The sequence below is a fragment of the Xenopus laevis genome, chromosome 2L (genome assembly GCF_017654675.1).
Source record: "Xenopus laevis strain J_2021 chromosome 2L, Xenopus_laevis_v10.1, whole genome shotgun sequence".
Taxonomy (NCBI): Eukaryota; Metazoa; Chordata; class Amphibia; order Anura; family Pipidae; genus Xenopus; species Xenopus laevis.
In genome coordinates, this window is record NC_054373.1 from 83,626,779 (window position 1) to 83,643,727 (window position 16,949).

Sequence of the window (16,949 nt, forward strand, 5' to 3'; positions counted from 1 at the left end):
CATACCAAAACACAAAAACAGGCACAAGTGGAAATTCTGGTACCTTCCACCCAGTCCTATATAGACAAAAATGCTTAGTTCAACTTGTTTTGCATAAAAGGTGACAACTTATCAACAGTACACAATGTTTCAGGGAATGTAACCCCCTTCCTTCCTCAGGTGTCCTATTTACTATTATCTGTTATTTATATTATAGTCACAAGAAGAATCTTCTACTTGTACTATGTTAGCAATAGCTCAGAATGACCATGTCCTACTACAGTATGCTTCATTTGGGAGGAGATATGCAGCCTGGAGATTATAGGTCTTAGTTGCACATGCAAGTAACATTTGTGCCAGGGCACTGCTCCCACTAAAAGTGAATCGCTTGAGTAACATGGATAGCCAGATTTAGTCAGTAAAACTCAATTAATGAACAACTCTGCCTTTTATTTAGTTGAATACGGAGATCCCCAATCAATGGCTCTCAAGCAACATGTCGCTCATTAATCCCTTGGATGTTGCTCCCAGAGGCATCAAAGCAGGTGCTTATTTTTGAATTCCAGGCTTGGAGGTAAGTTTTAGTTTCATACAAATGTGTACTGCCAAACAGAGCCTCCTGTAGGCTGCCAGTCCACATAGGGACTTCCAAATAGCCCATCACAGCCCTGAGGCATCCCCATGAAATGTGTAATACTGTATAAGACATATTCGTCCTCATTTAAGTGACTAGTAGGGTCCAAAGTGTAAAAAAAAAAGGTGCAAGCCATCATGTTTTTTGCACTCTGCAGCCTGCTCTGCAGTAGCTGTCACACGGTTTTGGGATGCAGTATGGAGTGCACACACCTGAACTTTTCTCATTTATACAGTGCTGTCTGCATTCTGCAGCTCTGTATTCATAAGGAGAAGGCAGGGAGTAGTATGCAGGCATCCTTTTGGCCGTCCCTAATGTGGTTTTCTTTCTGATATAAAAAACATCAACATTAATACTCAAGCTTTAAATAGTATATATTTAAGGAGATGTCCACCCAAAGACAGTAATTCTGAATCTGATTATGAAGTGTAACTCAAAGCAACCTTTCAGTATACCTCAGTTGAGTAGTTTTAGAGCTATTTATACATGTAATTGCAATGGGAAGCAACATTTGTTTATCCCTTTCGTTTCTCTGGTTCTGATTTTTGTAGCAGAAGTCATTTCTCCTCCAGGTCTGGTATGCTCTTAGGCTAAATTGTTAGTCTGAACTAGAAGTGCAGATAATATAACCAGGCAGACACTGCTTTAACTTGTGCTTGCATTTGCAAATAAGTTCTAAAACCAAAACAATATGTAATTAACATATACTCAAAAGTTACTTAAAGTTAATAAGTTCTAAAACCAAAACAATATGTAATTAACATATACTAGAAAGTTACTTTGAGTAAATAAATAAGTTCTAAAACCAAAAAAACTATGTAATTATCGTGTATTAAAAAGTTAATATTTATTGCAAAGTTAATACTTATTTTGGGTGGACATCTTTTTTGAGATACTACTTGATGATGGAGGGAATAAGATGGCATTGCTTAAAGCCTTTACACCCACTCTCTGTGCAGAAAGCAAGAAAATATTTGCAGTACAGAGTGTAACGTCCTCCCCCTTGTAACCCAGGCTGAAATGTGTACAGCTCTCTTGTGGATGTTGCAAGACTCTCTCCCCCTGTCATATCTCAGCATGTCGGTAATAGGGATTGAAATCATTTGCAGATTCTGCCAGCTTTGGGCCACTAATGTTGTTTCACTAGGAGGAAGTGGGCGGCCCCTTATCATCTGACCCTGGTGTCAGTGCCTGGGAGGTCAGCTCTGTTGAACAGACTGGGGGCAATCACTTCAGTCCACTCTGTAGGGAAGGATTTGCTTAGAGAGGTTAAAGGGAGTCCTGCTGAGAGAGCCTTCTGGAGCATCATGGGCCTGGAGAGGACGCTCTCCCCTTCTTTGTTCATTGTGTTCCTTCTGGGCACTGTACTGCACTGTGCTCCCAAAGTCTCAGGGGCTGTGAGGGAATATTATATTGCTGCTGTGATCACAGACTGGAGCTACACCAATCAATATAAACACAGGTAAATATTGCCGAGGCATATACAGTTCATAGGCTTTCTTTGTGTGTGTGAATGTGTGCATTGTGGGGAATGTACTATAGTCAGTGATAAAAACACTCCAACAACAGTTTGCAGTTTAGTGACAGTGTAAAGGCAATTATAATAACTTCTGGTTGACGCTAGTATGTAAACCAAGACATCACAGTGCATTATGGGTTATGTAGTCCACAGATGCTGGCACTGAAACACTTTAAATGGGCGGTTCACCTTTAAGTTAACTTATAGTATGTTCTAGAATGGCTAATTCTAAGCAACTTGTCAATTGGCCTTCATTTTTAATAGTTTTTGAATTATTGGCGTTCTTCTGGCTCTTTCCAGCTTTCAGTTGGGGGTCACTGAGCCTGTCTAAAAAATGTATTGATATTGCTACTTTTTATTACTCGATTTTCTATACTGCCCCTCTCCAATTCATATTCCAGTCTCTTATTCAAATCTATGCATGGTTACTAGTGTAATTTGGACCCTAGCAACCATAATGATGAAATTGCAAACTGGAGAGCTGCTGGGAAAAAATAAATCGAAAACCACAGATAGTAAGAAATTAAAACCAAATTGGCACTTAATATCACTCTCTAGGGCTGAAACCACATAATGAGTCTTCCAACAGATCCGAAACGGATGCGACTAGACGGATGCGGCAAATATAAGGTAAGTAATAGAAATATCAGACCTTGCTGCTGCGTGCATCCAACACGACTGTCGGATGAAGACGCAACATGCAGTGTTCGCATCCGACAGTCGTGTAGTGCCGGATGCACGCACCGACAAGGTACGACATTTCTATTACTTACCTTATTTGTGTTGCATCCGTTTCCTCTCATCGCGTCGAATCTGATGAAGATGCATTGTGTTGTTCCAGCTTAGATTAATTTAAAGATGAAAAACCACTTTAACTTTGAAGCATACATGCATAACTCTGACAAATAGTGCACTGTCTGGCAGCGGACTAGGATAGGATAGGATAGTTAAACAACAACATGCCTCCCAGGGCAACAGTTTTTAATGCTGCCACCAACGTTTTTCATTTATCCTGAAAATCCAGAAAATCTGAATAAACCAAAAACCCTACACACTACAGCATTAAGCCTTCTATACACCTCTATAGCGTGCTTTTATTATTTTTTATTTTTATTATTTAAAATGTTTCTAGACTGAACATCCAAGGAAACCACAACTTGCTTCTTTAATTCTGGTGAAGTTAACATATTAAGTATAAACTGATTCTAATATTTAAAATCAACTTTAGCTCGAGTGAAGGAATAGAATAAAAAAAACTTCAAATTTCGAATGTTTTTTTTGGCTACTTCGACCATCGAATTGGCTACTTCGACATTCGACTACGACTTTGAATCGAACGATTCGAACTAAAATCATTTGACTATTCGACCATTCGATAGTTGAAGTACTGTCTCTTTAAAAAAAACCTTTGACCCCCTAGTTCGCCACCTAAAACCTACCGAGGTGCCATGTTAGCCTATGCGGAAGGTCCCCATAGGCTTTTTTTTTAGGTTGAAGAAAAATCGTTTGATCGATGGATTAAAATCCTTCGAATCGAACAATTTAACGATTTTTCGTTCGATCGAACTATTTGTGGTAAATGCTTCGACTTCGAAGGATTAACATTCAGCAGTCGAATATCGAGGGTTAATTAACCCTCGATATTCGACCCTATGTAAATCTGCCCCTATAAGATGAGCTCTAGTCTCCATAACCATTACCTACTATTTATGTTCATAAACAAATGATACATACAGCTACAATTCACAAAGGTGCTTTAGCACTCTATCCTATTGCATACGTGAAATATCCTGGAAAAATGTGCCATATGGTATAGTGTAAATAATGTTAATACAGAGGTATGGGACCTGTTATCGAGAATGCTTGGGACCTTTTCCAGATATCGGATCTTACCGTTATTTGGATCTCCTTAAGTCTCCTAAAAAATATTTAAAATATTAATTAAAGCCAACAGGCTGGTTTTGCATCCGATACAGATTAATTAGCAAGTACAAGGTTCTATTATTACAGAGAAAAAGGAAATCAATGTATACATTTTGATTTATTTGATTGTTATGTAGTCTATGGGGGATGGCCTTCCTGTAATTTGGATCTTTCTGGATAACAGCTTCGATTATAATCATACTGTACCATGTATTAAAAAAGCACATGCAATAAAAGAATGCTCTTTTATACCCTAGAATATATGGGTATATTAAAACTCACTTGTAAGTCCTGTATAAAAGCAATTATCTTGATACCTTGTAATTTTATATGGACAGATATCCTTATAAATTATGTTAGGATTCAGCAGGTGTCTAGCAACTGTATCCATTTTCGTTTCTACGGATTTAATTTACAGGTATGGGATCCATTATCCGGAAAACCGTTATCCAGAAAGCTCCAAATTACGGAAAGTCAATCTCCCATAGACTCTATTTTATCCAAAAAATCCAAATTTTTCAAGATGATTTCCTTTTTCTCTGTAATAATAAAACAGTACCTTGTACTTGATCCAAACGAATATATAATTAATCACATGGAAAGCAAAACCAACCTATTGCGTTTATTTAATGGTTACATTATTTTCTAGTAGATTTAAGGTATGAAGATCCAAATTACTGAAAGATTCTTTACCTGGAAAACGCTATTAAATGCTGATGAATGCTGAACACTGCAGTCTAATGATATTTAGATGGAACAACACTGCTATGAAAGGTACTGTACATATCTTTAAGTAGCAATACTTTTCTTTTTTGTAACCCAGTTCAGATTCTATATACAAGAAGATTATTTATAGAGAATATGAAGCAGGATTTCAAAAGGCAAAACCGGCTATGGAGTATTCAGGTAAGATATGTCCCCAAGATTGCAATGCCATTATTCAAAGGGGTTGTTCATCTTAGATTAACTTTTAGTATGATGTAGAGTGTGATATTCTGACACAATTTGAAATTGGTTTTATTTCCTATGATTTTTGGTATTGAGTTATTTACCTTTTTATTCAGCCGCTCTCCAGTTTGCAATTTTCAGGTCCAAATTGCCCTAGCAACCATGCTTTGATTGGAATAACATACAGGAATATGAATAGGAGAAGAAAATAACTCTGCGCCGCCTTAAAATGAAAAAACGCCGGCACTAATCACACGCAGCGGTTCATTTTCCGAAGTCTCCCGAAGTTGCCTCATGAGGAAACTTTGGGTGACTTTGGAAAACGAATCGCTGCGTCTGATTTTCACTGGCGTTTTTTCATTTTAAGCCAGCGCAGAGTCAGGAAAGGCGTTTGGGGAGATTGGTCGCCGCAAAAACAAGGCGATTAGTTGCCAGGCGACCAAATCTCCCCAAAACGCCCAGTGTGGCCTGACCCTAAAGATGAGCCACCCCTTTAACATTTTCAGTCACAGGAATATGTGAGTGAACTACCTGAATGGAGAATGTGCTGCTTTACTATTCGTGTGGCTTGCATTTCCAATTAAACCAGAAATTGAACTATCCTTAGTTGGGCCCATTGGCAGGATGTGCAACCAGCCCCCCCCCCTACAGACACTTTTTCAACAGTGGCACACCCACACAATGAAAAACTCTGTGCTGGCCAGGGTGTAGTTGTACCTCTCCTTACCCCAGGTAGTTACACCACTGGACTGAACACCTCCCACCTAGATCACAACCAGAGTTACCATATCATGAATATTGCTTAAAAAAAAAGTAGAGCTGGTGTACACTTGCTTATGAAATCACAGTTAATGACCTCCATTTCAGTACTCCTAGCATTTCAGGTTTTTGTCCCTGCTGGTAAATTCAATGTTTATGCACAGAGTTAGCTAAAAGTGCCAAGCAAACCTAAACAGATAACAGAACATTCCAAGCAAAAGTTTGGAATAACAATATAAAGCAGTACTTCAGACCAGAATGTACTTTATACAGTACTTGAGACAACCACATTTTCAAGGCCTGCTTGAAAGCAGTTTCAAGCATAATCCTTACTTCCTGTAAATGTCAGTAACTACTGCTAAAACTAGGCACCGGTATCCCAGATTGTATTTTCACTAGTGATGTTTAAATTGGCCAAAGTCCAGGTGCTAGAACATACATGTAGGCCAGGGTGAAAAAACCCTTGGATGGAATTTACTAGAATTATACAGCTACTGTATATATTATCAGGAGAAGCAAGTCTACACACTTTCAGCATGAGGCAAAAACATCCAATTCTGGAATTTAGTTGCAGTTAAATACTTATTTTTGTGACCCTTTGGGGTTGGCCAGACGGGCAGATTCGGGGAGATTTAGTCGCCTGGTGACTAATCGCCTCTTCTGCGAGGTGACAATCTCCCCGAACTGCCTTCCTCCTGTTTGAATGAAGAATTGCCTGCGCTAATGCACTCACGGCCCTTCGATTTTGGAAATCGAATCGCTGCGAGTGCATTAGCACAGGCGATTCTTCATTCAAGCAGGCGGAAGGCAGTTCGGGGAGATTGTTGCCCTGCAGAAGAGGCGACTAAATCTCCCCTAATCTGCCTGTCTGCCCAATTTAAGAGACAGTAAATCTGTTTGGCAGGTTATCTTGTTCAAGCAATGATACGATTATTTGCCAAAGGGATTTAGCAACATGTCCAATGAGAATCTATTTTCTTTGAAGCAGACATACTGGTTGAAGTCAGGCTCTTTGGTCAAATATTGTCCATACAGGATGAAATGATGTGCTGTTTGCTAGCTGAGATTTTGCCATGCTTGTGCTGCAACTGTGTTTCTACAAAAAAAACAGAAAACTAATCAAATGTTTTTTTTCTTTCAGGTATTTTGGGCCCTACATTGCATGCAGAAGTTGGAGACATACTACGAGTTCATTTTAAAAATATGGCTAATAAAACGCTAACTATTCACCCCCAAGGTGTTGCTTATGGGAAAAAATCAGAAGGTGATTTGTTTTATTATTATTATTATTATTATTATTATTATACCTCTAGCATACTAAACGAAATTGTAACTATGGGTACATCTGGACTCAAGAATGCTTTTGTACAGCCACTTAAACATACAAGCTCACTTGTCACCTAGTACTAGTTTTATTATTACATTTTCTTGTGCTGGTTCACAAAGCCATTCATGCCGTATTGCTTTACAGAATAATGTACTAGAACTTCACAGTCAATTCCATTCATGTTCTTCTGGATAACATATGTCATTGCAAAGTGCTGAGGCAAAAGTATTTATTTTACTTGAAAACCCACCGCTTTAACATAGTGTATAGCATAGTGCTATTTTAATCTTTGAATAGGTGCATCTGATAATTCCTTTCAGAATGTAAAAAAATAACTTTTGTTTTTGTATTTTTTTTTTATATTACTCTAATTAGAATAATAATATAAAATAGTGTGCCTTAAAGATTAACTAAACTAGAACATGACTAGAAATGCTGTATTTTATATACTAAACTTACTGCACCAGCCTAAAGGTTTTGAATCTTTATAACAGTTATGATCCAGGCCTTCAAAGTTGCTGCAGGACATCACCATTTTGGATACTGTTACAAGTGTCAGTGTCACTCACATCCTCAGTGGGGTCTGAGCAGCTGTTGGAAAGCTAAGCTTACAGGTCGTTGCAAATTATCAAGCAGAAAATAAGGCTGGAATGTAATAGAAGCTGATACTACAAGGCTGATTATTAAAGGGATACTGTTATGGGGAAAAAAAAGATTTTCCAAAATAAATCAGTTAATAGTGCTGTTCCAGCACAATTAGGCACTGAAATCCATTTCTCAAAAGAGCAAACAGGTTTTTTTATATTCAATTTTGAAATCTGAATTGGGGCTAGACATATTGTCAATTTCCCAGCTGCCCCAAGTCATGTGACTTGTGCTCTGATAAACTTCAATCACTCTTTACTGCTGTACTGCAAGTTGTAGTGATATCACCCCCCTCCCTTTCCCCCCAGCAGCCAAACAAAAGAACAATGGGAAGGTAACGAGATAGCAGCTCCCTAACATAAGATAACAGCTGCCTGGTAGATCTAAGAACAACACTCAATAGTAAAAACCCATGTCCCACTGAGACACATTCAGTTACATTGAGAAGGAAAAACAGCAACCTGCCAGAAAGCATTTCTCTCCTAAGGTGCAGGCACAAGTCACATGGCCAGGGGCAGCTGGGAAATTGACAAAATGTCTAGTCCCATGTCAGATTTCAAAACTGAATATAAAAAAATCTGTTTGCTCTTTTGAGAAATGGATTTCAGTGGAGTAGCACTATAAACTGATGCGTTTTGAAAAAAATATGTTTTCCGATGACAGGATCCCTTTAAGTTTTGCTGCAAATTTCATTGGTTTCTGAACTGCCATTTAATGAGAATTTAATTTAATCCCTAAAAAAGAGAAAATCTTTTGGACACAGCATTTTAGAAACAGGAGCAAAGATTTCACAAGCCTATTTTACACTGTATGGTAACATCAGAAAAAAACTATGCTCAGCTTAAAGGAGAGCTAAAGCTTAAAGGAGAAGTCAACCCCTTCGGCACTAAAATCCCTCCCCCTCCCCTGTGTTGCCCCCCAGCCTACCTCCCCCCCGGGCAATTACCCCTAAGTTGCTACTTACCCCTCGGCGCAGGTCCTGTCCACGGAGTTCACAGGCGCTATCTTCTCCCGTGCAGTCTTCTTCCTGGATTCCCCGGCGTTTGGTGGCGCATGCGCAGTAGGACCAATTGCCGGTTCAGCTCTACTGCACATGCACCGAAAGTCACAAAGTTTCCGAAAAAAGAAATCGGAAAACTTTGTGGCTTTCGGCGCATGCGCAGTAGAGTTGAACCGGCAAATGTTCCTACAGCGCATGCACCGCCAAGGCCGCCGAAGGGGTTCAGACTGAAAATAATATACGTTTTAGTTTTTGGGGAACTGTGATTCTAAATATTGCCCTAATTTCTCCCCATCTTCTTTTCTGCTGAGTCACAATACATGCTCTGTGCTACTGTCACTTACATGAGCTTGGGGACCTATTCACACTTTACTGTATACTATATATATATATATATATATATATATATATATATATATATATATATATATATATATATATATATATATATATATATATAAAAATAATCTAAAAGTCACAATTTAAGCCTGATTATAACATAAAAATGCATTCCGACTGTTCTGGTTCTAGTTATGCCTTTGCATTTGTTCTGCAATGAAAAAAGTATAATAAAAGTTTGCATATACCGGTAATTATGTTGGCGCTTTATAATAATAATTAAAGGTGAATAACTCCAAGTGGAGCAAATATTCTAACATGATCTTTATTTCTACCTTCAATTTAGGGGCCAAATATACAGACGGCACTTTACCTTTTGAAAAGCTGGATGATTTTGTTCTACCGGGACAAACTTACACTTACAACTGGGATATTACTGAAGAAATAGGACCCAAAGAATATGATCCGGCTTGTCTCACAAATATTTATTACTCCCATGAAAACATGGTGAAAGATTTTAACTCTGGATTGATTGGTGCATTGCTTATCTGTAAAAAAGGTAAACCAGATGTATTTGCAGCACTCAAAGCACTCTATCATTCAAATAATGTTCTGCGTATTGCAATTTCACCAAGGTGACCAGGACACGATTAAATTAAGGTATTACAATGAATTTAGTGTTAATCAGGTTGTGCTACAGCCAACTTTAAGGGGGTTATTTATCAAAGTCTGAATTTATCTCAATATTTTCTGCTACAACCTCTGGTCAAATCCGCTTGGGGTTTTTTTTATGCTTATTTATTATTACATTTTCCCAATTTGCTTTGTGGGAATAAAATCCAATTTTCACAGGGTTTTTTCCAGATTTTTTCATCGGATTTCCTGAATTTCCAGTTTTTCGGAATTTTGACCCAAAAACTTCGGGGGATTGCGCGAAACCCAGTGCACATCAAAAAATCATTGGGACTTCTCCCATTGACTTCTCGCTCGACAGGTCTGAGATTTTTCAGATTCAGACTTTTCCATCCTCAGGGTTTAATAAATTCTGAAAAATTCATGATTTTTTAAAAGTCTGATTTTAATACGAATTTTTTGTGATTTTTGCATTCAGAGTTTAGTAAATAACCCCCTAAAAGTGTAATTTAAGACAAGATATTTGAATTTACTTTGCACAAAGAACCACTTGATGCCTAAGACAAAATGCATAGAATGCTGTAGAAAGGCCAGTAGAGAAAAGGGCATTGTATTAAGATATAATGCATTCATTTTTACGTTATTCAGTGGTAACAAATAACTTCCCATGCATGAAGACTTTTATTACAATCTGTTTTTGTCTAGTGAATTTATTTGCGTGATTCCCTTGTTTTCTAAATAAAGATTTGTCTTTTTTTATAGGAAGTTTAAATGAATTTGGAAAGCAACTCAATTTCAATAAAGAGTATGTTCTGATGTTTGCCGTATTTGATGAAAACAAAAGCTGGCAACATTTAAATAATAAAGAACACTCTGTGATGTATACTATCAATGGATACATCAATGGGACAATTCCAGGTACACCTTCTATCTAATTTCACAATATAATAGAGATCTTTTGATCAGAGAAAGGCAAACATTGCAGTCAAGAAATTACAGCACTGCAGATTAAATGCCAGCATACCCCTTTCCTGCAACTGCTGAAGAAATGAAGGTTGCGTATTTTGGTTTTATGTCTTTATAGTTATGCTATTTACATTGCATAAAATATTACATTTTTGTTTGGGGAGGCTACCAATGGAAGGCTTTGCACAGGAGAATATTATAATTGCATTGTATAATTATAGAAGAATATATTTTTGAATCAACAATGTCATATAATTTTGCATCATTGGACAACAGAATTTGAATATGCAATTTGTGTTTGGATTAGGTTCAGTATTCAGCTGTATCTTTTGTAAACCTGGAAGCCTTGTTTATAGTGTCATTCATTGGGTTTAGTGCTTGCTATTCAGAGGCCAATATTCAGTTCTCCAATGCTTCCTGACACAGTCAATAACTTACTGGTCTATGTATGGGGGCAAACAAACTTCTGGCCAAGGATCGTACAGATATGTGATGGGCACGTATAAATAATTCACTGGGCAAGGATCACATAGTACAAAATAACAAATATTAGCACAGGAATCAGTGACTGAAGCACTCGCATAGATCAGGTGGTCCAGGTGCACCAGCCCCAGGCCCTCAGCTTGGGGAGAGGATAAACCAATAGCAAGAAATAGGAGGCATCCAACCTCAGTTCTTTTCTGTTGTGTCCCCATGATGTTACAATCAAAGGGGACAAAGGATCAGATCAACTCAAGCAAATCTACAGTATTCATTGACGAGAAGCCTTCACCCATTTCTCTGTTCGTTTCCAGCCTTATGGGAGTTGCAAATAAAAGTACTGTAGCATAACAACACTCAATATGTTTTATTCCAGATATCTCTGCTTGTGCTGGGGACACGGTGAGCTGGCATTTGATAGCAATGAGCTCCGAACCAGAATTTTTTTCTATTCATTTCTTTGGTCAAACATTAGAAGAAAACCAACATAAGGTTTCAGTAGTTAGTCTTGTTGCTTCTTCATCCACGACAGGCAACATGACAGTATACCAGACTGGGAAATGGTTAATATCATCTTTAGTTGAAAAGCATTTTGAGGGTAAGTGCCCATCTTCTAGGGCATTTATTGTGTTGTGATTTTCTAATCTTAAACATGTTTAGTAGTTTATTTAATATATCAAGAAACAAACAATCCTCAGTAAAAAAATTTGATTTTTTTTTTTTTGTAGTGCCTGTGTTTTTAAAGGGGGTGGTTCACTTTTAAGTTAACTCTTAATATGTTATAGCATGGCCAATTCTAAGCAACTTTTCAATTGGTCTTCATTATTCATTTTCAATTATTTGCCTTTTTCTTCTGACTCTTTCCAGCTTTCAAAAGGGAAATCTAATAAACAATGCTCTGTAAGGCTACAAATGTATTTTTATTGCTACTTTTTGCTGTCAATTTAGGCCCTCTACTATACAGATTTCCATATTCATATTCAAAGCAATGCATGGTTGCTAGGGAAATTTGGACCCTAGCAATCAGAAATTGCAAACTGGAGAGCTGCTGAATACACAGCTAAATAACTAAAAATACAAATCATAAAAAAACCAATTGCAGATTGTCTCAGAATATCACTCTATACATCATACTAAAAGTTAACTCTAAGGTAAGCAACCCCTTTACCATACATCTCTCTCTCTCTCTCTCTCTTTCTCTCTCTCTCTCTCTCTCACATCCTTCTTATTCCCTCCTCTCTCTCTCTCTGGATTTTGTTTGTATATGTTGGTCTGATATTACATTTTATTTTCTCTACAAAGCTGGAATGCATGGATATATTGATGTGCAGAACTGCAATGATAAGGGATACATAGCACCTAAACTGTCATTTCTTCAAAAACGACACATTAAAATATGGGAGTACTTCATAGCAGCAGAGGAAGTTGAGTGGAACTATGTTCCTTCGAATGTAGAGAACACAGACAGGTATGTGTTGCACATATTAATTAATTGAGAAAATATAAGTTATCAAGAACTGTCATTGAAGTTCTCTAAACTGATTCCCTTGAAAATACTTGAACCATACATCTGTACCATAAAATGGCAGTTTTCTTTCACTTTGCACATTGTCACCCAACCTTGCAGAATGGACTCAAGTCCCTGCACCCTTTTTTGGAGCACAGAGATCTGCAATTGCCACAGACAATATAATGCTGACTGCTCTAGTCAGTACTATATTTATAGGGGGGAACGCAGGCACCCCCTTCAGCCTCCTATCAGTCCCTTAGCTTGTGTTCAGGGGACATAGGCCATAATGGATCCCTGTCCTTACAACATGACCCTTTGGCAGGGCTGATCTGCTCCTCCTGATGCTGAGGTCTGCTTTATGGCAGCCAGTGAGGAGTTGGCCTGCACCCGCTGACACTACGGCTCCTAGAGGAGGAAGAGCAAAGTGCAGGATTCCCTGGGGTGCAATTGTATGTTAGATGAGAACTACTATGGGGCATGCTTGTGCACCCCTTAGGGCTCTAGCACTGGGGAAAAGTAAATGCCCCCCCCCATAATCACACTTTCTGAATTTTCAGTTCCCAAGTTGCCACTGTGTAAAAGTCTGGAGAAACAGGTGAACAAAACTGTTCCAAGTATGTTTGTAAATCCCTGACTGTGAATGCTATTATTAGACAAAAGGGCTTGGGCAACCAGATAATAGGCCAATTGCTGATATTCAAACAAAAGTTTGTGTAGAAACTGTAATTCCAGGCAAGCCTTAAAAGCTATAGCAACAAATCAGTTTTTTGCTCTCAAAAAGCAAAGCAGTTAATGCTACCTGCTAATTACTTGCAATGGGTTGCTACAAATGAAGCCAATTTTGCCCATGCCGTTTGTATGCAGTTTAATAGAGAAACGAGTGAGTGGATTTTGTCAGCTCCTCAAAAATAAATGGTGTTATTGATAAATAGATAAATCATAAATATTATTCTTGTTACCCTGGTTTAAAATGTTTCATAACTGTGTTGTGTACCAACAGGATAAACTGCCAACAAAAGTATAAGAAAGTTCAATACAGAGCATATACCGATAAAACATTTACAAAGAGCTTGACGGGAGGGCAGGAGGGCATTCTTGGGCCTGTCATTAGAGCCCAGGTCAGAGATAACATTACAGTAAGTATTGCTATCATACACTGTTTAACTGTATGTATATATATATATATATATATATATAGCTTCCTAATTTCGGTAAGGACTTTTTTTGTATCGGAAAGTTACATAAAGAAAATTTGCAGTCCTCTGTAATAACATGCAAGCTATATCATCCACAGTAAATGTAGTACTGAAATCGATGCTGTCTATTCATAATATAGTCAATAATTATCCAGAAAACCCCAGGTCCCGAGCATTTTGGATAATAGGCCCCATACCTGTAGTAGTGCAGCAATTATTTGAGAACTACTGCAGAAAGCATTTACCCATACCCCACTCCCACATAAAAGCACTAAGGGGCACAAATGCCTTTGTACTGCTCCACATGAATACAGTGCTACCAAACACAGTGCTATATTTATCATGTCCTTAGATCTGAGAGTAGTGGTACAAATGTGGCATGTGCCTTAGCCCACATTCTATTATGGATGGATGGAGCTGCAGCATTCTGTACCATTTAAGCATACAGCTAGTATGCTATATATTAGGGCAAGGGCATTCACGACTGCATTTGTTTTCACTCTGGCAATTTGCTTTTGAAAAGCATTTTGGGGAGATTTACCTGCGTTTTAAATCTGGTGGCTAATCTGCCAGTATCATTTTACTGCTTGTTTCTTCAGTTCACAGAATAGATTTAATTCCTAATGCCAATATTATCAGCTGAGCTCTCTGGTGCTGATTCAGGCTCTGCAAAGCCTTTAGTTACATCCAGTTGGCATAGGGACAGATTCATTTATGTAAGGACTCTGGTCACTCTTTAAAGAAGAACTAAACCCTAAAAATGAAAATGGTTAAAAATGCATATTTTATATACTAAACTTATTGCACCAGCCTAACGTTTCAGCGTCTCAATAGCAGCGATGATCCAGGACTTCAAACTTGTCACAGGGGGTCACCATCTGTGACACTCACATGCTCGGTGGGCTCTGAGCAGCTGTTGAGAAGCTAAGCTTAGGGGTCGTAGCAAATTATCAAGCGAGAAAATGAGGTTGGCCTGTAATATAAGATGCCGCTACAAGGCAGATTTATAAATTCTGGTGCTAATTGCACTGGTTTCTGAGCTGACATGTAGTAATTATCTGTATTAATTACTCAGACTTATATAATGACATTTCTATTCTGCATATACAATATATTGGGAGTTGGTCCCTAAGCTCAAGTAAGTGACAGCAGCACAGAGCATGTGCAGTGAATCAGCAGAAAAGAAGATGGGGAGCTGCTGGGGCATCTTCAGAGGCACAGATCGGCCCTGCTAACGGGCTGTGGTTTCCTTGGGCTGGTACAGAAGCTTAAAATATAATGTATAACATTTTTGGCCTACTTCTTTAGTTAGGCTTCAGTTCTCCTTTAATTTATATATCCACATGTGAGTTGAAGTTAAAGAGAATTATTGTATTGATCTTTTTGGTTCTTGGGAAAATGTTAGATTCCTATTAGAATTATGTCCTGGGTTATCCATTACTGGATTTGTAAATTCTAGTTTGATTATACAACATGAAATATTCTATTATATTTCAGAGAAATTGTATGCCCCCCCAAATTTGTTTTAATATTATCAGATAATCAACCCATTACAGTACAGGTATGGACAGGAAACCTGTTATCCAGAAATCTCCAAATTATGGGACTGCTATCTCTCATAGACTCCATTTCATACAAATAATCCACATTTTTTTTAAAAAAAATATTTCCTTTTTCTCTGTAATAATAAAACAGTACATGCCTCTTATTAGAGGCAGAACCAGTCTGTTGGGTTTATTTAAGGTTTAAAGGATTTTATATGTGGTAAAAGTAAGGAATGAAGATACAATTGCAGAAAGATCCATTATCCAGAAAACTCCAGGTCCCGAGCATTCTGGATAACAAGTCCCATACATGTACATGGAAATGAAAGCACTACTGTAGAAAAATGGGAATGTGAATAATGTAGCCTGTAGCCTAAAGATCATGCCTTGAGGTTACTAGGCTGATATATTCCTGTTTTCTTATCGCTGTTAATTGTCATTTTTTTAATTTTATGATACAAAGAATATTCCCTACTGGGAAACAATACAAGCTACGATTTAATTTTGATAATCGGCACAAATTTACATTGACTATACCAAAGAAGTAATTTTTAAATCTCGCTCTCTGATGAATCCAGTATCTCACAGACTGTCTTTTATTGTAGAAATAATTTGGAAAAACAAGACAATTATAATCCAGACTGTTTTTGATAAGTGTAGTGTTAAAACACAGTTGGAACTCCTGGATAGTACCTTCTGAATAACACACAAGCTATCCTTAGCCCTCCTGTATACAGAGAGATGCAACTCGTTGTGCTCTTTGGTAGGGATGTAGCGAACTGCCGATTTGGTGTTCGCAAACGCCGTTCACGAACACTGGCAAAAAATGCGAACGTTCGCGAACAGTTCGCGAACTTCGAACACCCGCTAAAATCGTTCGAATCGAACGATCGAAGGATTTTAATCGTTCGATCTAACGATTTTCATTCGAATCGAACGATCGAAGCATTCGATCGAATGCTTTTCATTCGATCGAATGCTTACAATCGTTCGAACGAATGGAAATCTTTCAATTTTTAGCGGTCGAAGGAATTCGAATGGTCGAATGGTCGAACGATTTGTATTCGAATCGAACGCGAACTCAAAATGCGAACGTCGCGCGACGTTCGCGAACATTCGGCGGACGCGAACGGTCGAAGTTCGCGCGAACAAGTTCGCCGGCGAACAGTTCGCTACATCCCTACTCTTTGGCCACTATGAGGCAGTTCCAAGGAACCCAGGTGCAAAGTGCACAAAGTCTGGCATATAGCTTGGCATTCTGTCTTTTATATTCACCCATGACTAATATATCACTTTTTCATATTTGCATGTTTTAAGGTTGTTTTCAAAAACAAGGCCAAACGGCCTTACAGCATATATCCCCATGGTGTGTCGGTACAAAAGGCCTATGAAGGTGCCAGCTACCCACCTGACATAAGAGGTTTGTTCATTTCTGTAATTTGATTTATCATATAAAAACAGCATTGCCATTGCAATTATAAAAAGAGACTGTCATGTAGAACTAATTAATACATACCTCCCAACTGTCCCGTTTTTAGAGAGACAGT

At 38.1% G+C, this 16,949-nt stretch overlaps 1 protein-coding gene across 1 annotated transcript in view; it reads left to right on the forward strand.

Moving 5' to 3' along the window:
- The first annotated feature begins 1,783 nt into the window (after positions 1–1,783).
- Positions 1,784–16,949, forward strand: part of f5.L (coagulation factor V (proaccelerin, labile factor) L homeolog) — a 55,092-nt gene continuing 39,926 nt past the window's right edge. Inside the window, exons 1-9 of the mRNA XM_018246671.2 lie at positions 1,784–2,075; positions 4,879–4,961; positions 6,904–7,026; positions 9,420–9,632; positions 10,469–10,624; positions 11,529–11,750; positions 12,455–12,620; positions 13,663–13,798; positions 16,720–16,822. Of these exons, the coding sequence (XP_018102160.1) occupies positions 1,921–2,075; positions 4,879–4,961; positions 6,904–7,026; positions 9,420–9,632; positions 10,469–10,624; positions 11,529–11,750; positions 12,455–12,620; positions 13,663–13,798; positions 16,720–16,822 (1,357 nt within the window). The 5' untranslated portion in view covers positions 1,784–1,920. The remainder of the gene's footprint in view (positions 2,076–4,878; positions 4,962–6,903; positions 7,027–9,419; positions 9,633–10,468; positions 10,625–11,528; positions 11,751–12,454; positions 12,621–13,662; positions 13,799–16,719; positions 16,823–16,949) is intronic.